Source organism: Aspergillus welwitschiae (genome assembly GCF_003344945.1).
Source record: "Aspergillus welwitschiae strain CBS 139.54b unplaced genomic scaffold BDQ94scaffold_6, whole genome shotgun sequence".
In the NCBI taxonomy this organism is placed as follows: domain Eukaryota; kingdom Fungi; phylum Ascomycota; class Eurotiomycetes; order Eurotiales; family Aspergillaceae; genus Aspergillus; species Aspergillus welwitschiae.
In genome coordinates, this window is record NW_020798700.1 from 732,247 (window position 1) to 754,233 (window position 21,987).

General features: G+C 49.6%; 8 protein-coding genes across 8 annotated transcripts in view; 4 read left to right on the forward strand and 4 right to left on the reverse strand.

The window, feature by feature from the left end:
• Positions 1-532, reverse strand: part of BDQ94DRAFT_138294 (uncharacterized protein) — a gene marked incomplete at its 5' end in the record, with an annotated part of 607 nt that extends 75 nt beyond the window's left edge. Inside the window, one exon of the mRNA XM_026765220.1 lies at positions 1-532. This exon is cut by the window's left edge and continues 75 nt beyond it. Within this exon, the coding sequence (XP_026629701.1) occupies positions 52-375 (324 nt within the window).
• Positions 533-1,249: 717 nt separating this feature from the next.
• BDQ94DRAFT_184804 (uncharacterized protein) lies at positions 1,250-3,756 on the forward strand. Its single transcript, XM_026774721.1, has one exon. It carries the CDS (start codon positions 1,416-1,418, stop codon positions 3,429-3,431), a length of 2,016 nt encoding a protein of 671 aa, XP_026629702.1. The 5' UTR covers positions 1,250-1,415; the 3' UTR covers positions 3,432-3,756.
• A 119-nt stretch (positions 3,757-3,875) lies between these two features.
• BDQ94DRAFT_157564 (uncharacterized protein) lies at positions 3,876-8,798 on the reverse strand (the record flags this gene model as incomplete). Its single annotated transcript, XM_026768761.1, has 12 exons — positions 3,876-3,905; positions 4,142-4,387; positions 4,479-4,632; positions 4,687-4,795; positions 4,897-5,038; positions 5,177-5,343; positions 5,659-6,227; positions 6,286-6,753; positions 7,807-7,909; positions 7,990-8,153; positions 8,564-8,642; positions 8,735-8,798. The coding sequence occupies 12 exons, from the start codon at positions 8,796-8,798 to the stop codon at positions 3,876-3,878; spliced, it is 2,295 nt and encodes a 764-aa protein (XP_026629703.1).
• A 98-nt stretch (positions 8,799-8,896) lies between these two features.
• On the reverse strand, positions 8,897-10,470 carry BDQ94DRAFT_184806 (protein kinase-like protein; the record flags this gene model as incomplete). The annotated part of the gene is made up of 6 exons (XM_026774722.1): positions 8,897-9,084; positions 9,159-9,321; positions 9,379-9,596; positions 9,756-10,084; positions 10,134-10,412; positions 10,451-10,470. The coding sequence occupies 6 exons, from the start codon at positions 10,468-10,470 to the stop codon at positions 8,897-8,899; spliced, it is 1,197 nt and encodes a 398-aa protein (XP_026629704.1).
• Positions 10,471-10,854: 384 nt separating this feature from the next.
• Positions 10,855-14,205, forward strand: BDQ94DRAFT_167554 (tethering complex subunit PEP5; the record flags this gene model as incomplete). The annotated part of the gene is made up of 10 exons (XM_026770833.1): positions 10,855-10,869; positions 10,935-11,003; positions 11,074-11,370; positions 11,437-12,069; positions 12,117-12,350; positions 12,403-12,738; positions 12,790-13,290; positions 13,343-13,741; positions 13,791-14,136; positions 14,192-14,205. 10 exons carry the CDS (start codon positions 10,855-10,857, stop codon positions 14,203-14,205), a joined length of 2,844 nt encoding a protein of 947 aa, XP_026629705.1.
• Positions 14,206-14,445: 240 nt separating this feature from the next.
• Positions 14,446-16,385, forward strand: BDQ94DRAFT_167555 (uncharacterized protein; the record flags this gene model as incomplete). Its single annotated transcript, XM_026770834.1, has 2 exons — positions 14,446-14,719; positions 14,776-16,385. 2 exons carry the CDS (start codon positions 14,446-14,448, stop codon positions 16,383-16,385), a joined length of 1,884 nt encoding a protein of 627 aa, XP_026629706.1.
• A 485-nt stretch (positions 16,386-16,870) lies between these two features.
• Positions 16,871-19,942, reverse strand: BDQ94DRAFT_157567 (glycoside hydrolase/deacetylase; the record flags this gene model as incomplete). Its single annotated transcript, XM_026768762.1, has 6 exons — positions 16,871-16,995; positions 17,029-18,013; positions 18,086-18,536; positions 18,912-18,913; positions 18,975-19,650; positions 19,713-19,942. The coding sequence occupies 6 exons, from the start codon at positions 19,940-19,942 to the stop codon at positions 16,871-16,873; spliced, it is 2,469 nt and encodes an 822-aa protein (XP_026629707.1).
• Positions 19,943-20,661: 719 nt separating this feature from the next.
• On the forward strand, positions 20,662-21,892 carry BDQ94DRAFT_138305 (uncharacterized protein). Its single transcript, XM_026765221.1, has 3 exons — positions 20,662-20,991; positions 21,063-21,309; positions 21,395-21,892. Exons 1-3 carry the CDS (start codon positions 20,840-20,842, stop codon positions 21,572-21,574), a joined length of 579 nt encoding a protein of 192 aa, XP_026629708.1. The 5' UTR covers positions 20,662-20,839; the 3' UTR covers positions 21,575-21,892.
• The last annotated feature ends 95 nt before the right edge of the window (positions 21,893-21,987 follow it).

Genomic DNA, 21,987 nt, shown 5'->3' on the forward strand with positions numbered 1-21,987 from the left:
ACACATACACACATACACACATACACACATACACGCATACACGCATACACACTAGATGTGTAGTGCATCAAATTCCTGTAGTTGGGATACCCAAAAACAACACAAGTATCTTCTGGTCTGCAATTTCCAGGATCTGGGCAACGGAACGAATACGACCGAATTGGGGGACCGGTTCGAGGTTTCCCGACCCCATCGAGGCTCCCTTGGATCTGAAGCAAGATTGTGTACTACTAGTCTAGTCCCCGATCTCCGTGCAACTAAAATTCCCCTAAATAGGGGCTTTTCGGTTCCGGGATAAGCTACCACCGCCACACCCTTGCTCCGTGCGGAGGTTCGGATTCTGGTAAAATCCTTTGGCTGGCCCGAACCGGAAGACCTTGCGATGTGTACGGAGGAGCAGCCTGGTGTCATCCATTATTCTCCCCAATGGGTAGATTATGTTGAGGAGAGGTACGTGTCTTTCAGGGAGAAATGCCACGATGGCATACAAAGAACACTGTCTGAGCCTCACTGCAAGTGGCTTATAGTATACAACACAAATTAAGTAGAACTTACGACCGCGTCAGCCCGTCTAGAGCGGATAAATCCTCCGTCATCGAAAGTCTGCGAGAACCATACCAGTTCCAGCATGGCTCGTATAGTCTTCTCCTCTATTCTGGAGCCTGTTCACAACGGCGCGGCTATCTGTCTAACTTCGTCCCCAGCCTCTGGGTCAAGGGCGTAGTAAACACCAGCCTCGTCGTTGACAGCGAACAGCGAATTGCATCTCCAACTGGTCACCCAGAGGCATTGTCAGCCTCTGGCTAAAGACTACACTGCACACCGCATCAGCTATACTTAGATCTGCAACTGCGGCTCCAAGTCCTCCCGTCGCATGCCAGAACTAGCACCAATTTATTAGACCGGATATTAGACCGGAGTGAATATCACTTTCCCTATCCAAGATGGTGATCAGATGACCTCGTTAGTAAGTAGTAAGTGTTAGGGGGTGTCAACCATTTATTTCACTCGCGCTGGCTTCTAAATCGAACCGAACAATGAGCTGTATATGATCCGTAGCCAGCCAAACTTCTATTCTTGATAAGAACAGTCATAAAGAGATAACTATTCTAGTCAATGATGAAACTAACCCGGGGCTTACCGAAAAGCTGAGACCTCCGTTGCTGGGGTAGCCGCGCCGGTGGACGCGTTAAGTGCTTTTTTGCCCGCGAAAGCGATCTTGACCGCATCGGTCCAACTTCGATCATGCATGATGCTGCTGATGATGCCTGACATTGACATCTGCCTGCCCCAGAAGATATGAGGATCTATCCCGCCACATTCCTCTTTGCTCGAGCTCAGATGCAGTCGGCGCCAGACTGCTGCACCCCTGCCATCCTCACCCTCTTCCCCGACCGACCACCGCTGTCTCCCCGATGCCACTCCGTCCACCCGCTTCCCCGCTCTCGTTGGAAACAATCTCGCCTTCCCCGCCAGACCTCGACTCCGATCCCCTTATCGCTTCCGACGATGATCTAGATGATGATGACCGGGCGGCTCGGGATCAGCGCATAGAGAAGCTGGCTCAGGCCTATTGCCATGGCACCCCACTTTTCATTTTGTCCGCTTCGCTTCGCGGACCCTTCGACAACGGATGGGCCAACCCCTGGAAGAAAGACAGGCAAAAGACTGGTGGTGGTCATGTAGGGATACACTCGGAGCACTCAGAAAGGCCAATTATCCCAGAGACGATCCCGCAGAAGCGGCCCCTATACCGTGAATCGTTAGGCATATCTCGCTCGAAGTCTGCTGTTCCTCTGTCCGACCCAACATATTCCTCGAAGAAAAGAGAGTCTCAAGGTGGCACTGCGGCGGAACCGTCGTCCAAACGGCCACGGGATAGTCGTGGTCGGACATCAAGCTCGAACAATACACCAAAACCCATTGCACTGCATAAGAGGACAATCGAGACAAGTGGACATTCGGATGCGTTGACCCCATTCCAGCACACAGAGCAGAGCTGGTTGAAGAGGGACCGCGCAGAAATCAACTTTCGAAAAGTTGATCCCCCTACATCTCCAACAACTACAGTATCGTCTCGATATCGGGAGGGAGGGCATTACACAATACAAGTTCCGGGCACAGATTATCGAGTCACAACGAAGAATATATTGAGAGCACGTACAGACTCCCGAGACGGGACTACCTTTGACAGCCATGTTCCAGACAGTGTCAAAGCTCAACTCACCAGCAGACCCCCTGGAGTTCGACCGGAGACGGAGGACCATGAGAACTCAATATGTGTACTTTCGTCAACGTCCCACCTATCGAAGTTCGAATTTCGTCGTAGGAAACGCTCAGCTGATCCGGAACACGGCACCACATCGCCAGTCCCGATGCAGATGGAGAATGAACAGGTCTCACATCAAACAACTGTTGTCGAAGACAGCCGGGTCTCGAGTCAACCCGCACCAGTACCTCCAAACACAACTTCAATGCAGGCCATTGAAGTCGATATGCACATGAACCAGGATAATCCGCACCATCCAAATGTATCCGAACGTTCTGGTACTGTTGATCACCAGGGAAACTCTCAATCACGGAAGGTATCATCAACCACCACTGCTGAAGGTGTCAATATCAGCAATAAATACCCTTCCGCCCAGCGAGTGTCGGTAAATCCAGCTCTGGCTGAAAATGTTACCTCACTGCAGACGATCTCCGCAGTGAAACCCAATTCAGAATGCGACAACGACACCATTCCAGATTTGCATTTCAACACGCAGGCAGCGCTATTACACGCGCAGAAATCCTTTCAAAATGATCTGGAGAGTCAAGTCCCCAACCCAGGAGAAATTCATAATCAACCTTCATCACCCGCCAACGACATTACCCCTTTCCATCGAATGAACAATAGCAGAATCGGTAAAAACTCCCGAGCCATCCATCCAGGAACTGCACATATGCCAATGAGCACACAATGCATCATCGACGCCGTCACGCCCTTCACCTTCAGCACAGAAAAGAAAGCCAGGTCCCGATTCATATCTCCCCAGATGCCATCGTCCAGTAGGATAGACCGAGGGACTGCCACCCCCAACACAGGCTCGCCATTGTCCTCGGAATCGGAAGACGAGGATGAAGACGAAGACCCAACCATCCTCCCGCACAAATCCCCTGCCGCCCAACAACAAACCCCAGACGACACCCAAGAAGGCAGCGCATTGCCGATGGCTCTATCACATTCTCATCCGACCACCGTCCAAGACGGACAAGGTGTCGCCCCGGGTCCGGACAGCTTCAATCTAAGTCAGGCAATTGCCGACGCGGGGAGCTGGTTACAGCAAAGCTTCGATATCAATCATGAAATCCAGCAGTGCAGGAGCAGCGCTAAGTCAAGACCGTCGTCTTCGGCGGGGATCAGTCGCTCTGCGGTAACGTTGGATAGGTGAAGGGCGGAAATTATTACATGCATAGCAGGCGTATCGGGCTTTGTTTCCTTTACCTTAATTGTTTAGTACGGGGTGGGTATATATATATGTCTACGTGGCTTTCTTTGTATTTGCTTTTACAGTCTGGAACTATACTAGGTCAGCTCAGCTTGGACAGTGTGTTATTGTGCTAGGGCCAGTACATTTTGATACCTTGTGTATATAGTATGTTATTTCCATATGGACAATTACATGATCCTGTCTGCAAATTGTGCACCGGCGACGCAAATTGCACATATTGCCAGGTACTATCTGGCTGTATCATTGGGCTATGAGCCAAACAGACTAGAGCTCTCGATAGTTACAATATACTACTAGTATGTGAAAATGATATGCTTGATTTGTGAAAAAGACCATTGCATTAGCAACTTATGATTGAACAATAGCAGCGTCTTCTAAATGGCTCTATATTCTGCCATCTAACCACAAATCCGCCTGTAGTAGTAGTCTATGGGTGGTCATCTCTTCAAAACGAAGGGGAAAGAGAAAAGAGCAGAAGAACAGAAGGGTAAGAAAACAAGACGACAAAGAAAACCATGAACTTCCTCTAAGTCTCCTTACTGCCCCGGGTACGTACGTGTGTATATATTCCTGAAACCGGACAAGAAAGAAAGTCTGTCTGGCAATAACAATGGGTACAATACAACTCCAGCCAGCACATCCTTTGTTACATCACGAACCCCCACAAGAAGAGTAGAAGAGATGGCTCTTGAGACCATTGGAGCAATTGTTCGATCCCTCGCCCCTGTCGGGCTCAAGAAGGCAAGCATGAACATCACGACGATGTTAACCAATACCTGCATTGGCAGCTTCTTTGTGACTGTGCCTTCTTGATCATGTTCTTCCCCCCGTTGTCGAGTTTCAGGGTTCATCTGACACCTTGCCGTTGTTTTAATGCGTTGCTCGATTTCCACTCCCTTAGCGGCAGAAGCCGTGTAATGACAGGTAGATCAACACTTAAGAGAGGTATAACGATAGTGCCACTATTATTAACGCGAACCGGCTGACATCACGAATACTGTCGATATAGTAGGGACCGTAAGACTGTAATGTCGCAAAGGCATCTGTATTCTGCCCAGTTTGGAGGTAATCAATCCATTTCTTCTGGTAAACCAGAGAGTTGACAAAGGTCTGGGTTCCACACTGGCTCGCCAGGTAGTGACTGCAATTGTTAGCCTGGCAGCCGATGAGTGTAGGCATACAGGATGACACTTACCGGTACATGTCATCGGCACCTGGTTGACCAGGTTGCTGGTTGACCAGAGCAACCAGCTGCGACGCCTCCTGCATCGTCACTTTCGAGAGTCTCCGGTCCCTTAGAAAGCCTTTACACTCAATTGGCAGATTAATGCGTTGGGATTGTCGGTCTTCCAACTGCCCGTCCGTTACGGCCGTGTAACTGTTCCCATATGCTTGATATGTCAACCGCCTCTTGTATGTCCTCCACCAGCAACTCCATCAGTGCTTGTGGAGGTCAGGGCATTGAGCAGCTCAATAAGAGCGGAATTCACAGTATCCTCATCAGTTGCGTCTACTCTCGTAGAATTCCATCCCTTCCAAATCTCTGCCTGGAGCCTTAGAGCGGGCCCGAAAACCCCCAAAGCCGGGTTAGCCCAGTCGCCATTTTAGATATTGTGAAGGTAATGCCGATAGGCATCAGTCTGGTTGAGCATCTCTTGGGCATCGGCAATGGTATTATGAGGTACGCCAAACCATGTGAGATCTAATTCTCTCGGCTTCTTGCGTTCGGGGCAGACAATGGGGTACAAGAGAAATTGTTCTTTGGACACTTTGGACCCGGAAAGGAGATTAGACCAGGTGCACAAGGTGTTGCCGGTGAGATTGTAGGCCCTCGCTGCCTTTATCCATTCGTCTGAATTTTTCGGATACGCAGATGGCATTTTTAAATCCACATAATCATCAGTGATTGATAATTTTATATGAGAGAAGGCCTTGGCTTGACATGGAAGATACAGTGAAGATATGAAAAAAGATGGCTTTTGATGAGGAAGAGAAGTCATTGATTACAGACAGAGAAAGCAGCAATTATTAATACTAAAAATGAAGAAACAAAAGGGAAGAAAGAGCCTACTACCCCTTCAAACCCCCAACGTTGCTATGCAAGTAAACGCAGACAGTGCAGTGAAGGTAGGTGCATAAGAAACGTGCAGGGGGGGCGGCTAGCTACCTGCCTCAAGAGGTATATTACTGGCCCTAAACAACTCGGGATGGGTCTCGCCCCTGGTGTCCACAGGACTGCTGAGGAAGAGTCGAGTAAATAACTCCACTGGTGCCTTGTCCCTCCATTGAAAGCTGTAGAGTTTGGACTGTCTAATCACCAGCTTCCCTTGATGAATGCATGCAGCAAATATCCTTGCATGCTGTGGAAGGACACAAGAGATGAGCAGTACAGGAAAGATTTCCTCATCAGGAAACATGGCTGAGCAGGACATGGGTAAGAAGTTTGTATACTCCTCACCAGCGTCTTCATGTTCATAAAGTTCTTCCCGTTCTGACTCCGAATCTATCTTTGGTTGGTGTACACGCCCTCGCATGGCAATAACCAATGCACTGAACTCCGAGAAGAGAATTGAGTCCTCGTGAGCTACCGTTCTGTCAAGGAGGTGAAGGGCTAGATGGGGATAGCCCTTTCCATTCATGGGCTCTGGCTCTAGCACATAACAAACTTCCCACCAACCTCTTCCACTGTAAGGCCATGCGAGGCTCGCTTCCAAGTAAAAGGTACTGTCAGGTGCCCTGGTTTAGAAGCCGTGTTAGGGAAGATCAGCTAGCGAGTCAATTGAGAAGGACTTACTCCACAATCTGAAGATGTTGGTGAGACAATGCGTTGCGGGTTGCATAGTCAGAGATGAGGTCAGAAATTTGGCGGCAACAGCTGGAATCATCGTTGCCACGCTCGATTATGTCGAAGAAACTGCGCACTTGTGCTGGATCAGGTGGGAACTGCTTCAACTCGACTGGCTGCATGGGTTCAAAGTAAAGAGGGGGAACCGCTTTCTCATTCAAGTGCTCGAAATCAAAGTTCATCACGTGTTCAACACTGTCTAGATCATGTAAATCTATATGGCCGTTCTCAGGCACACTATTTCTAATTCTCATAACGTGCTCGTGCAGCTTGTCAAGAATGCGGCTAGCCGTACAAGTGTCTGAAGGCATTGTGCATAAATGGTGACGTAAAGATATCTTCGGGCTATGAGAGTAGCAGGATGATGTTCCAGTATCATTATCAGCGAGCCTGGATGGCAATGATATGATGGCCACACTAATGAGAAAACAATCACAGTTGCTTCAATGACCTGTCAGCTGCTGGGCAGGGCATGTAAGACTCTAGAACTAGCAAGATAGTGGGGTGCGTTGACGTAGTTTGCTGCGTGTGCAATGCAAGGTTGTGTCCGTGAGATGCGAGCTGTCTTTTGTGCGTCCGAAAAAGAGTCTGTTTTCTGTGGAACTCTTGTGCAATGTGAATGGTTTGTTAGTAGATAGTAATTGGCTCGTCAAGTTGACACAGACATAGAGGGCAGGAAGTCCAGTACTTATTGGAACAGATCACTTGCTATTTATAAACTCAGCTTTAGGAGTCTAGCCTACATCATGTCCACCCACTTATGCGATTGCTGCTGTACTCATCGGTTAATGGAGGGTAGTGACTGGCATCTCCCGCTTAAGGCAGGCATTAGTAAAGATTTCTTACAACGTCGAGAGGAGCCATGACAACTTCAGAGTAGAAAACAAGAAAAAGAAAAGAGAGAGAGAGAGAGAGAGAAAATAGATTAAGAAATGGATAGGAGGATCCGTATTCACACAAAGATTGGAAAAGGTGATGGAAATCTTGATTGTATCAGCGATCTAGTCAGAATGGGTCGGCTATTTCCAGATACAATCAGGTAAGTAAGACCAGGAAGAAATGACTGAGTAACATGTGAGACATCTGGTGAGATGCTTGATATTGATTCATTAGTGGAAGCCTACTAGTAGTACGACATTACAGAGCTGTCTGGTCGTTGTCATATGGATGCATACCTGGAAGTGAAACATGAAGACAATGTTTCTTGGCATTAAGGAAGCGGATTTGCCCATTCACATAGCGAAGTTCCTTTATCTGATATGACCGGCATCTGCAAAGACTTATCCCATTTATTGATCTATCTGAATTATGGGGCTATGCTTTAGTGCACATACTCTAGCATGAAAGGTCTCGGGACTTATTCTCGGATCCCTTAGAGGCCATGAGCGACATGCATAGGAAGTGTGCCATTATGGGTGACAGGCTCAGTCTTTGTCCCTCTTCTATGCCACGACTTGAGAGAGCATTTACCGAGAGATCCGAGCCCCAAGTCGCTCATGGGTGCCTGTCAACAGCTGCACGCAAATCTGGCCAGCGGAGGGAGGATGCCCTTCATAACCAATCGGAATGAGTTCTGAGGGCTACCCTGCTACTATGAAACCGGTAGTGCATGCGTGCGTTGTGCTAATAGTGAATGTTAGTTACGCGACTCACCCAGTATATTATGCATAACCTGGGGTGTGCGGATGGCTCCGGTTTGTTCACATGGTTGAACACTGTGTGTATGACCCTTACCCAGTGCGAGCATAGGGTTCTCCAATGGAACTATTCGAATTTCATGTCGTTGATAGCCAACATCCTCAGCTGGCGGGAATTTCCTTTCATCATATGTGAAAAACAAGACTCGGGATAGCGCAACTTAGTATTACTACACGACTCATCAACTACCTGGATCAGGAGGCTTTTGTTACTAGTAACGGGCCATGCTAAGGCCTCGCTGCCACTGGCACGATTGTACTGCTAGCCAGCATCGGTCACGATGCGTTGATCCTCGTTGCCCAATAATTCTATATGCATAACCCTACTTCGTTGCAGCACACGTGTGGGTCATGAGAGACATGGAGTGATCGCCTTTCCAAAATGTTGACCCATGGTATTGAATCAAACTATTTTGCTCCTAGCTAGCCATAGAAACCCCCTCACTAGCATGTAGATTACTGTTTCTATGGATAACAGTAGGCTGGCCTCTCTCTTGCCGTACAGCGGGGAATGTCTTCCAGGTTCTTACGGGGGTTCTCCGTCTTCATTATAGGATGATATAGGGGTGAAATGGGAAAAGGGCTTACACTCTATCCTAGCCGTATTACCTTGTTGCACACAACAAATACCATGCATCATTGTGGTACACTTCTTGGACCGGCGTTGATGCGCAGGTTTGAACTCAGCCGTACTTTATGACATGCATATGTAGCCGCCAGCAGATATCCTTCGGTTCCAGCCATACCAATGACCAATATACTCATCGTTGGTTTGGGTAGGACTACTCTCGGCCAGCCGAGAGGGCCACAAGGAAATGGGTACATACAGGTGTCAAAAAAGACAAAGAATCGATACCCGAAGTTTATCTGAAAAGACCGTGCATCAGCCAAGGATCGAACAACAGCTCCTTTGCAGTAGCTCGTTCTTCCGGCAACCAGCAAAGCATGCGCCTGAGGAATCGCAAGAAATCTTCCTTTTCGCCGTCTTCAAGTCTTTCCTCCAAAGTCTCGAGATCGTAATCCGGAATCGGAACTGCACCTTTCCATTGGCCTAGAAGGGAGAAGGGCGTTACTACTTTTAGTGCATTTACATGACGGCTTCGGGCATGGAAGGGTTGTACAAACCGTTGGCATCCCAAAATTGGGGCGACCTCTCGCTTCGAGCGAGGAATTGTGCAGGAGGCCTTCCTAGAACAGCTTGCATTTCTGCTAGATGCTGACCATCATCTAGCTTTCCCTCGTCATTTCGGGCCTTGAAAAGGTGACGATGTTCGAAAAGATCCCAAATCTTCGGCTACTGTCAGCTTTCCATCAAACACCGTGACCGTGCTAACAAGTCACCTACCACCATCCCGACATTCCAAATGTCAACTTTCTTGTCCCAATTCATGTTCAGAATGACTTCCAGTGCGCGATAGATATCCGGCATGATATCACCCTGTTGGTTGTCTGTTCCCAATCGACCCTCTCCCAAGCCACAGAGCACAGGGGTGCCAAAAGAGATAGGGAGTGGTCGTGAGACGTAGATTGTACGATCTGAATGAGACTTTCTGGGTACAGGGGCTTCAACCTCCGCTTCTTCAAAACGCGATAAAATTGAAGTATCTTTGATACCCAGAAGAATATTATTTGGTTGGATGTCTGCAAAACTAGTCAATCTTGCGCAGGAGCAAGTCTAACCGTGACCGGTTGATAGCTCGCGTGAGAAATTGAGTCACTGACCTGTATGTATGACTTGTGCTTCGGTATGAAGGAAGTCGAGAGCCGCGAGGATATTTCGCATAGTAGTTCTCACCATAGAGCTGCTCATGACTTTACCAGGGAGAAGTGATGTGAGCTGGTCGAGGCTTATGCCTAACGGCAGATGCACAAGACATGTATAAGTTCCATGTCCATCGGGATTTAGAATCTGAAACGTTTCAATCAACGGCCGCAGACATGACTGGCCTGCGTGGTCGGATCGGATTGATTTTAGGTGGTTATAGATTTGCAGTTCCTGGGAAACAGATGTTGAGGTGATGTAAACTTTGAGTGCTACATAACAATGGCCCCTATCTAAATGAGCCCAAGTTCACGGTGTGATAAAGCAGTAGGCCCTACAAGAGATCGCGGCATAGCCACACAGTCGCAGCTGAACCATAGCCAAGCTTGCCAACAACCTGACATCGATGATTAAAAGTTTCACCAATACGGACGGGATAGAATTTCTCGGGCTTATAGGTTGGAATGCTCTCTTCTTCAGTTAGAACAGAAGGGTCGATGTTCTCCCATCCCGAACCAGGGAAGACTCGTGGTTTCTGTGAGAGAGTTATAGTGTGCGCGCATCGCCTTGAATATGCGACCTTTGATGATCTTCTCGCAATTGATGAAGAATTTGGTCTGCAAAAGATAGATGGCAGTGTTTATATAGCCGGTACAAGTGTCGCCTTGGCTCCATGGTGGGTGGTCAAGTTAGTAATTGAGGAGCGCTTCCTGAATATATTTTGGCCGGATTCGTATGTCACATGCTTGGCTGGATATTCCACCAATTGTCTTCGACATTGACATACAATGCATTTAATTTGCCTTGGTTCCCAGTCTTATGTTAGTTCGAGCATAAGAGGTTAGCAGCTTCTCTGATAATAAAATTTACATGAACTAGTTGAAGCGTGCTAGATTGTCTCCATACATTGGATGACGTCGGGAGGCCCAAGGGACTAAGGCGGCGCTAGTGCGGCGGAGTTCATCCACTGCCAGCATCCGCCGAACTGTCACCGCAGCTTGCTCCTCATCGCGCATCCTTGCTATCATTGTCGTTGGTCCACGGGTGGGCCACGTCCAGATGGCGTTGACATCAGTAAGGACAACCATTCTATGCGAATTGCGACCGGGTCACAACTAACCCGACTCACGTGGAAATAGTGGAAAGCGTTCAACTTCTCCGACGTCTCCGCAGTGAAGCTGCCGGAGGAGAGCTCCTCGATCTTCAATGTACCCCCTCCCTTGGCCTCTCCGCTACACAAGTCCGTCACGCTCACACTTAACCTCGGAATGACCATAGTCTGATATTATCTCCCTCTCCACCGGCTCTGCGAACATCTTCCTCGGGTCCAGCGATGGCTTTGTCCATATCATCTCGACAAACTTCAAGCTTGTCCGGTCGTTCAGGGCATCGGAGACTGGTTCGATCGCACACATTAAACAGATAGAAGGCACATCATTGTTGGTAACAATAACGGAGGATCTCCCCAGTGAGGCAGCCCTGAAGGTCTGGGCCCTCGACAAGTCCGAAAAGAAGACCGGTGCCCCTCGATGCCTGTCGACGACGCATGTCCAGAACGCGAGACGAATGTTTCCCGTACGTATAATAGCTCGAAATGCACCACCTTCCTTTTCGGCTTGGTACTAAATGAATGCGGGGCAGGTATCTGCTTTCGCGGCACTCGATGATTTATCGCAGGTGGCAGTTGGCTTCGCGAACGGATCCGTCACGATTATTCGCGGTGACCTGATCCACGACCGCGGCGCCCGGCAGCGGATTGTGTTTGAATCGGAGGAACCAATAACGGGACTGGTGGTGCAGAGCGGCCCAGTATCGACCTTGTATATTTCGACTACGAATCGCATCCTGGCCCTGGTTATCTCAGGAAGGGGACAGGGACAACCGGCCCGCGTACTCGATGATATGGGATGTGCTGTTGGTTGCCTGAGTTTGGACAGAGACACGGGCGACGTTCTGGTTGCCCGGGAGGATGCGATATATACGTACGGACCACACGGCCGCGGCCCGAGTTATGCCTTTGAGAGTCGTAAAGACTCCATCACCACCTTTAAAGACTATGTGGCTCTGGTTTGCCCGCCTAGAGATACGACCACCAAGCCTGACACTCTGCGCAACATGGGCGTCGGTCAGGCAGACGACATATTCAAGACGACCACATTCACCCTGCTCGATACTGATTTGAAGTTCATCGCGCACTCCGAGTCTCTCGTTTCTTCCGTGAAAAACATCTTCGTGGAATGGGGGGATTTGTTTCTTCTCACTACGGACGGAAAAGTATGTTTCTACCACCGAGTGTTATAGCTGTGGCTTACACGAATTAGTTATATCGGTATCGCGAGAAAAGCCTTCAACAGAAGCTTGAAATTCTGTACCAGCGCAACCTCTACATTTTGGCGATCAACTTGGCACAGAAAACGGGCGTTGATACACTTCAGCAGAATGCGATCTACCGGAAATACGGTGATTTTCTGTATCAGAGAGGCGACTACGACACGGCAATGCAACAATATCTTCGAGCGATTGACAACACGGAACCTTCTCAGGTCATTCGCAAGGTTTGATCTTCCGCACCATTAGTAGAGGAACATGCAGCTGATTATTGCATAGTACCTGGACACACAACGGATACATAACCTCATCGAGTATCTTGAAGAGCTTCATGATCATGACCGAGCTACAGTCGACCATACCACGCTGCTCCTTAACTGCTACGCCAAGCTGAAGGACACTGGCAAACTTGATGCGTTCATCAAAGCTCCTGGTGAGCTGAAGTTTGACCTGGAAACTGCAATCGCTATGTGTAGGCAAGGTGGTTACTTTGAGCAAGCTGCGTACTTGGCTACGAAGTATGGCGAGAATGATATGGTGGTTGATATCCTGATCGAGGACTCCAAGAAGTATGCGGAAGCTGTCGAGTACATCTGGAGGTTAGACCCGGAATTGGTTTGTGCATTCTCATCGGTCGAACCCTACTGTGATCACTGACAATTTCAGGCATACCACAATTTGATGAAATATGCCCGAGTATTGCTATCCAATTGCCCGGAGAAAACCACAGAGCTTTTCATCAAGTACTATAAGGGCCAATATACTCCGAAGACCGAAGTTGAAGCACCGTCCATGGAACACCAAGCACAGCCGACCAGCACCCTGCAGAGCTTAGCTGCGTTCCTCCCCCTGTCTTTGATTAACGCTAGCGCGGGCTCAAAGCCGGAAGTAGAAGCACCGCCAGCCGAAGACAAGGCTACCGAGGAGTTGGTGGAGTATCAAATACCCAAACCAAGGACAGCATTTTCGGCGTTCGTGGGCCATCCGGATGAATTTATATCCTTCCTGGAAGCTCTCATTCAACAGGATAATTTGAAAGAGGATGATAAGATAGACCTCTACACGACTTTGTTCGAGATGTACCTGGATACCGCAAGCCGGCAGAAGGATGCCGCGCAGAAGGTTGAATGGGAGGACAAAGCAAAGAAGCTCATTGAAGGCAAGGATGTAGGGAGACCCACTTGTTTCATTCCGCCGAATCATGCTAATTTCCGTTCAGATACCAATTTCCACGTCGAGTGTCCTTTTGCTCTCTGATCTTTCTGGCTTCCGTGAGGGCTCCACGCTCGTACGAGAGCAAGAAGGCCTCTTGTCAGACATCTTCAGGTCTTTCACCTCCGCGAAGGATACTCAGGGTGCCATAAAAGCGTTGAAGAGATATGGCCCCGAGAAGCCTCAACTATATGTGGATGCACTTACGTACTTCGCCTCGAGCCCGCAGATTCTGGAAGAAGCTGGCGATGAATTGGACGCCGTGCTCAAGAAGATTGACGAAGGAGGGCTCATGACGCCACTCCAAGTCATTCAAACTTTGAGCAACAATGCAGTTGTCACAATGGGTCGCTTGAAGAAGTACCTCAGTGACAACATTGAGCGGGAACGAAAGGAGATCTCTACTGTTGGTTGCCTCCGTATTCATTGACTTCTTCCAGCTAACGATAATGTAGAACCGCCGTCTTATATCTAGCTACAGCACCGAAACGGAGAACAAGAGGAAGGAGCTTGAACAATTGGGTAGCAAGCCTGTTGTCTTCCAGGCCCGTCGATGCATGTCCTGTGGCGGCGCCCTGGACCTTCCTACGGTGCACTTCCTTTGCAAGCATTCCTTCCACCAACGGTGTCTGAACCGAGTGGACGAAGACGCTGAATGTCCTGCTTGCGCACCGCAGAATTCTACTATCAAAGCCATTCGGAAGAGACAGGTCGAGTCTGCAGACCAGCACGATCTGTTCAAGGGTGAACTGCAACGCTCTAAGGACCGATTTGGGGTGGTCAGCGAGTTTTTCGGTCGGGGTGTGATGCGACCGCAAAGTACTATGGAGTGATGAGGCATGTAATGAACTGGAAGATACCTCTATGTAGATGCATCATGCTCGCTTTTGTTCTCGTTTTCTCCGCTTTCTGATCGCATTTGCTTGTTCCCATTACCTGTGAGAACTTATACCTCAGGCACCAAATGCTTATCAGCACGTGCTTTCGCGTCGCTCCGCTCCCCGGATTTGCGGGACGCGAGTGAACCAACCAGCCAGACTCATAGCATTGAATGATACCAAATCGCATGTTCCTTGAATTCTATTTTTCAGACGTATAACCAACCTACCAATGTCCTCCAACCGCGTGATCCAGGACTCCGACGATGAAGATGATCCTTTGGCGGGGCCCCTCTCTCCCCGACCAAAAGTCGATAACACAGACCTTGACATACGGGCGGGTTCAGGACATTATCAAGCCTATGAGACCGGTCATGACTCACACATGAATGTCAATTTCGATCAATTCCTCCAATCGCAAGAATCCGCACATCATGGGATTTCATCCTCCCAGCAACGAAGAGAAGCTCGATGGATACCGGCCGATGCGGGGGGCGGATCGATTGGTGAGGGATACGCCAAGTGCATAATGGATCAACCACTGACAAGCATATCTACATAGGATCAATGATGACGGAGATCGGAATTGCACAGCAACGACTATTCGATGATGATGAAACACACAATGCGGAACGTGCTGGGTATCAATACGCCGGTGATATGGAGGCCGCGGAGACAGATTCGGCAGCTATTCAGGAACAAATTGCTGCAGAATTTCCCCCGCATGACGATATCGCCTTAGTTCCTAATGAGCATCCCCATGGCTACTCGGAACAACCACCAATATATACTGAAGCGCAGCCTGATATATCCGACACTCTGCCCTACGGAACCGGACAGCACCCGCTTGACGCAACAAATCTATATACCCACGAGCCAATCGCGAAGCCCAATGATCACACGAGCTTCAACTATTCGGTTACGACAGGCGCATCCTACAACATGTTTGAATCTTCCCTCCGCCCATCAGGCAGCTTCGACCTAGAGAATAACATCCCTACCCATCCAGCCGACACCATCGACACCGAGATCGCATACAAATCCCCTCGACGGGCTGGCTCCGTCCCACCTGTCCCCTTTTCCCCGCACGACACAGAGCCATTCTCCTCCGTGGTATCCCCTAAAGCCAGCCGATCGAAAAGCGACAATGCAGTGCAGCAATCATACCAAAGTGGCGATGAGCTCAACGGGCCGGTAACCATTGAGATCCCCGTCGCGGAGAAGAAACAACGAGGCCGCAAGAAGAAACAAAGCATCCCCGAGCACGACGAAGACGACGAACTAGCCCAAACCCACACCCCTACTATAATTCAGGATGTGACAACCACCACCATTGCCCAGAATACCACTACCAACAATAAACCCGAAAAACGCAAGCCAGGCAGACCCCCAAAGAACCCCAAACCACCACGCAACGAAGAAGACAACCAGCCAGGCTTAATCTCAAACGACACCACCGCATTCCCTATACCTCCAGATACCACAACTACAACCTCAACCGATCCCCTCACAGCCACCACCGACCCACCCCCACCAAAGAAACAAGCCAAAGAGCCCAAGAAGAAGAAACTCAAACGCGGCAAAACCACCTCTATAACCCTAACAAAAACATACGAATCTGACGTCGAAGACGACGTTATCTGGGTAGACGAGCGACCCGTTTCTACCACCATTACTTCCCAAACCGAGGTAGAACCCCAACCCGGCAAGGATAAGGACCACAACGCCACCATCCCCCCTCCTGCACATGAAGAGGCTCCTCCCACATTCCAGAACCCAGATCCAGAACCCGAATCAATCCCCGCACCAGCACCCAAAAAGCGCGGCCGCAAACGAAAGAACCCAGTCGAAGAACCACCACCGGCACCGGCACCAGCTATAGATTCTCAGAATTCATCCTCCGATAAAGAGAACAATCCGGTATCTGACTCCGATCCAACTACACATAAGCAGGAAAATCCACAACAGGAACCAGACCAACAACCACCACAAGAGGGAGAGAAGGAGAACGAGCCCCAACAGGAACAGCCTACAACGCCCTCCACACCCCTTAAACCAAACAAAGGGCCAACGAAGCACAGTCCGATATCTTCAACGACTAAAGTACCTTACCGGGTCGGATTGAGTCGGCGAGCGAGAATTGCGCCGTTGTTGAAGGTTGTAAGACGGTGATGTGGTTCGCGATTGGGGAGCTTATTACCGTTGTCATTGTTGGTTCTTTTATTATTAGATCTGTCTTCTGTAGACAGATGAGTTGTGGTTGCATTGTAAATCATACGGTTGAGGAACTGGCGCAATCATTATCGGGGCTTGAGCTACAGACGGAGCGGGACGGCGGTATACCATCTGGCGTTGTGGGTTCTTCTGTTGATTGATGTATTCGATATTTTTACTATGTTCATTGTGTCATACAATGCGATGTCTACGTTGTGGTCAAGTCCATCAAGGGCTACATGTCGTGCCAAAAGCATAAGTCAAATTTGTAAGACTAGTCTAGTGAGTGCAGACTAACAGTTCTCTCTGGAAAGCATCTCACTGCATAAGATGATGCGCCCCTTAACGTCCCATGACCGACTGTAATAGATACAGCCTCGATGCTACAGAGCTAAGCCGTTGCATAAGATATGGAAGGATCAGGCTTTCAGCCCCACATTAGCCTAATCCATCAACACCACGAGGAATAACAATATCACAATTGCCACTGATGAGCTTAGCTGCAACGACTTTCCTTCGGACTTCGCCGGCTTCGTAGGTTTACCAGAGCCAGCATTGGGACCGCCACCTTTGACGGTACCAGCATTGTCGCCACAATTACCATTATCAGGTCGACATCCGGCGCCGCAAAATGTAGACATGCTGCCACAAAAGCCAGTGCCACTGCAGCAAGGTCCAAACCGCGACCCAAGACAGGTGATGTTCCCACCACACATGCCGTCAACTGATACAGTCTTGGCAACAGGATTCTTGGATTTAGACTTTCGCGTTTGTCGATCGTCGAAGGCCTCGTCCTTACGATACCAGAGCTCAGGGGGATCTCCTAGGCACTCGCCAACCGTCACGGCGCGATAGCCCTCTGCAATAAGCTTTTGCAACATGTACTCGGTGAGGTTGTGGACCGTTTGTTCATGGACATCGTGAGCAATGACGAGCCAAGGCCTATCAAAATCTGTCCGAGAGGCCAAGTTGCGATCGAAAATGTCCTTGGATTGTTGGATCAGAGCCGGGCTATCATGACTGTAATCTTCTGTGTCGATGTCGTACAGGATGACATGATACCCAAGCGAGCCAAGATCTTCCAGACAGCCGGACTCCGCGGTACAGCTGGAGTACGGTGGGCGCATGTAAGTGGGGATTGTCCCTAGAATATTGCGTAGGGCGACTTCGTTCCACAGCAGCTGAACCCGGCGCTGGTCTTGCGTGACTTTACTAAGATCTTGGTGTGACCAAGTATGGCTGGCAACTTGGTGGCCACTGCGGTACATGCGTTGAATCAAAGATGCCCAAGGCATCCCAGGACTGTCAATCTCACCCTTGGCATTGTTGTTTCCTGTAACAAAGAATGTAACTTTTGCTTCATACTTGTCAAGAAGGTCAAGAAGGTCCTGAGTGTATTCCTTGGGGCCGTCAGCAAAGGTCAGGGCAATCGTTCCTGGAGTGGTACACGAACGAATGAACTTCGGGCCATAGGGAACGTTGCCTATATGAGGCCGAGGAATCTTGTCTGTAGGAGGGCCTCCTGGAGTTGTGTGAGCGTCGCAATTACCGAAATCGATCTGACAGTCAGGAGAGCTGCAGTGGTTCTTGGTGTCCCCGCAATAACCTGTAGCCATCAGTACGGGCTAATTGGTCTACAAGGGAAGTATTATAGACACACCAGCAGTTGAGCAGCATTTACCCTCAGGGCACTTGCCATGATCAGGGCCACAGCGAGGACTAGAACCACGCTCGACAAGCTTCTGATCGGGAGCATCTCCGTGAGTAAGGGGCAGTAGATGAGTTCCTTGACGGTCCAGCTGCAGGCTGAAGATGTTGCGCGCAGTCGTGCATGCCACAAAACCAAGCCCAGAAACAACCAAGCGAAGCATGTGCATTTTGAGATAGTATATTGTGATAAGATGTAATTCGAAGTAATCTGTAGAGTAATGGAGACAGTGGGTAGAGACTTGTACAGTTGATGAGATATGCTGTGGGAGAAAGAAGAAGATGGCTTCCAAGTAGACATTATTGCTTAGACGGACCGGGCCCTTCCTGATGTACATGGAAGTGACGACCCTGCATGCAGGGCAAGAAGCTACCGGCGAACGGGTTGAGCGACGGAAGGAGCTTATTCAACAATATCAGGCAATGACGGTGAGGCTGAATTAGAACAGGTCATAATTAGATAGGAATGCTAACCTGTCTCATAGATCAATGATTTGACCGGGAAATAAGCTTCTTGTCTACTATTCGCAAGGCTTTCTAGTCTTGCGGAACTCCATTGATGGGCACTGGGTTGACGCAGCATTGCATTGGTTTCTTCTTTTCATTAAGGGTATGGTCATGGCACCCAGAGAACTGGAAGGCTCATCATGTCTATAAGGTGAGTCCTAGTTACATGGGAAGCCGCCGTTCTGGGAATAAGACTTGAGGCTACCAGCACAAGATCATGTCCCTCGCGCAATTGAGCCTACGAAAAGCGGTGAGGGGATCGGGGTTGACTACTGTAAAGCCGGGACATGAGCAAGGTTACCAAGCTGTGAAATAGGATCAATGCTAACTTACTTGTGCTAAGTTATCCTCGCCAACAGCAGCAAAGACGTAGGGGGCTAGTGTGGGAAGATGAGGACCAAACTTGGCCGGGGCACTTTTCGCTACACCACCGACGGTGGCAATGAGGTGACGCCGATGGACTGTACTAAGTTGTGGGGAGTTGAATCTTTGCACCAGTCCTTGGACAAAAGCGCTAAGTTGAGCATCAGAGAAATGGAGCACGAGGGCAGATATGGCCGTCAGAGCCCTTTTCGTGACCACGGTACCAGCCGTATCGTTGTCAACGATGGACAGGACGGAGTTTTGCAAGGCAGTCAATTCGGGTTCTTTCAGCAGAGGACCAAAGCAAGTGACAACCTGGATCAGTACATCAATAGCATCACTGCTGAAGCCCTTCGATGGATCCTTTTCCAACATGCCCTTGACGATCGAGCCTCGCCGACTAGTAGGGGATGGGGTCGGGCCAGTCAAGCGGGGAATGAGGACGCGAGAGACGGCCGAATATGCCATTGTCGCCTCCTGGCTTGGAGGCTGACCCGCCTGGGGCCGAGGAAGAGCTGTCACAATGTACCTCAGAGCAGTATTCGGAACAGATGTGTCAATGGTTTGCGAGGCTGTCAGGTTTGTGAGCTTTTCGAGGAGAGATGCAAGGCTTTCGAAGGGCAGTCGAAGGACAAGAGGGCCAAGACTAGACAGTGTACATTGAGTTAGCCTGGTTGAATGTTTTCTTAAAGAAGGACTTGAACAGACCATTTCAGGGCTTGGTTCTGGACATCGCCGTGTTGGTCATCTAAGGCCTTCAATAAGCCCTCAGCAAGCCTTGATGAGGAGACTTGGTCATGAGCCAGATAGGTGGAATTAGGATTATTTAGTATGCCAAGTAGATCATTTAGGGACATGTATCGCATGTCCGGGTCAGGGTCGCCCAGCTTAGCGAGCAGGCTGTTAAGGCTGTGCTGCACCGACTGCCGGTCCGCCATGTTGGAGCCCCGCAGTGAGTTTCGGCGTTAGGATAGTGATAGGTGGTCGAGGGCAAAGATAACCCCTAACGATGGGGAGTAGGTGTTATGAAAAGTGTGTGCTTCAGACAGTGCGAATAAGTTTTCGCGCAACCAAATTAGGGATGAAGCTGGGACTGGGGAACCACCGAAGCAACAAGTGGGATGATGGATGGGGGAGGAGATAGAGTTAAAGTGGTGTTTGTTATCGGAGCTGCTTGTGGCAGCCTCAGGCATGAAGCAAGCTTCTACGGCGGACCTTTAAGACCCTTGGTGCATGTTTCATGCTTGATCGATTCAGAACCACGCGGTGACCTCGAGAATGTGCATTGACAGGGCCAATTGAAAAGAACGTAAGAGTCTTTCACTAGGCCCATGTTTTTTTGCTTACAATGCCGAGGAAGATAAATGGCTATAGCCTTCAGTTCTCAAGCACGCGGTCCATGCGAGACAGAACTACAAGAACCAGCGGTCTTCCCCGCACGGTGCCATTACATCATCCGCGGTAATTACGGATGGTAGTACATGGGGAGTACTTTGCTACTCCATAGTGAGCAACGCTAATTACCAGGTAAACCAGCAAGTAAGTAACCGGTAAAATGACCGTGACAGCAGGGAAGGGGAGCCACTCCGGCAGCTGCCGCTCCGAGAAGTTGACCAGGAATGGAATTGCAACGTAACGAAGGCCAGTCCGGGACTGCCTTCAATTAGGTCATACCATCCCCGTCCAGCCTCCTGCTTTCCCCTCATACTTTCTCTTCCTTCTTCTCCTTCTTTCTTCCGCTGCCTTTTTCTTCCCGTCAATTGCATCTCATTACTACCGTATCTGTTGAGCTATACCGTTTTTCAATTCATCATCTAGCCATAAATCATCTCACAATGGTTCTCGCACGCCCTCATATCCTCCGCGCATCTGCTAGGGCCGTCGGTGCCGGCATTAACGTCGCAGCTCGCCGACCTCCCACACAGCAATTCGCTCGCAGGGGTTACGCTCAATCGCATGACGCTCCCAAGTCCTCCGATCTGCCATGGTAGTTATCTTCTCTCTGAGGCCCAAGTCTCACTGGTTCAGGACACAGAACTAAAGATGCAATTCTACTAGGCTCATCGCATCTCTTGGTCTTGGTGTCCCAACAGCATTCTACCTCCTTCAGTCCGGACCCAAGAAGACCCCTCATCACGGCCATGAGGCTCACGGCGCTGGCCACGTCGAGAAGGAAGAGAAGGCCCCTGCTGGTGAAGCTACTCCCCAGCCTGATCGCGACGCAGAGCAGAAGACAGATACGTCTTCCTCGTCTGCGGAGAGCACGCCGTCAACGGACGGAAAGCCGCCCTCGGAGGCAGACCAGGTGAGCCATTGATTCCCCCGGCAGTAGCGATCATTTCGTTCCTTGGTCTTAGAGGATGGCCGACTAACTACTTTCCAAAATTCAGCCCTCCAGTCGCAAGGACAGTGGTAACTCGGCTACCATCTCTGGCAAGCAGGAGGGTCTCTCTAACACTAACACGGACAACCCGTACGTGAACGAGCCTGGAAAGAGTGCAAAGGGTGAGGGAGAAACCGAGAGCGCCAAGGTGAAGGGGACCGTTTCCCCCGAGCGCCCCCAGGCTTGATTGAGATGACTGTGGATCGTACATGTGAAAAGTCCACTTGTGTCTTTGACGAAGGCTACTGTATTTTATCGTCCATGTGACATGATTGCAAACTAGATCATCAAAGAGGTGTCAATGTAACGTTTGCGTCCAATACTTAGCAGTGATATGTTCCTTTTCCCCGGAGAAGGTGCAGCCTAGGCTCGCGGGGAGCACTCTCCTCAGCTGTGTTAGCTCTGCCACAGGAGTCACGCCAATGACACAAGATATGTGTCTGGATAGTACGGAGTACAGAGATCTTTATACATATCCTCGAGTAGGGAGGAATTTACCATTGAGTTTCGTATTGGAAGTTATCTTCCTTGTACTACCATTCCTGCACTCAGCTGCTTAAGTTGCTGAGGTACTTCCATTGTATAATTTGGATGCCCCCC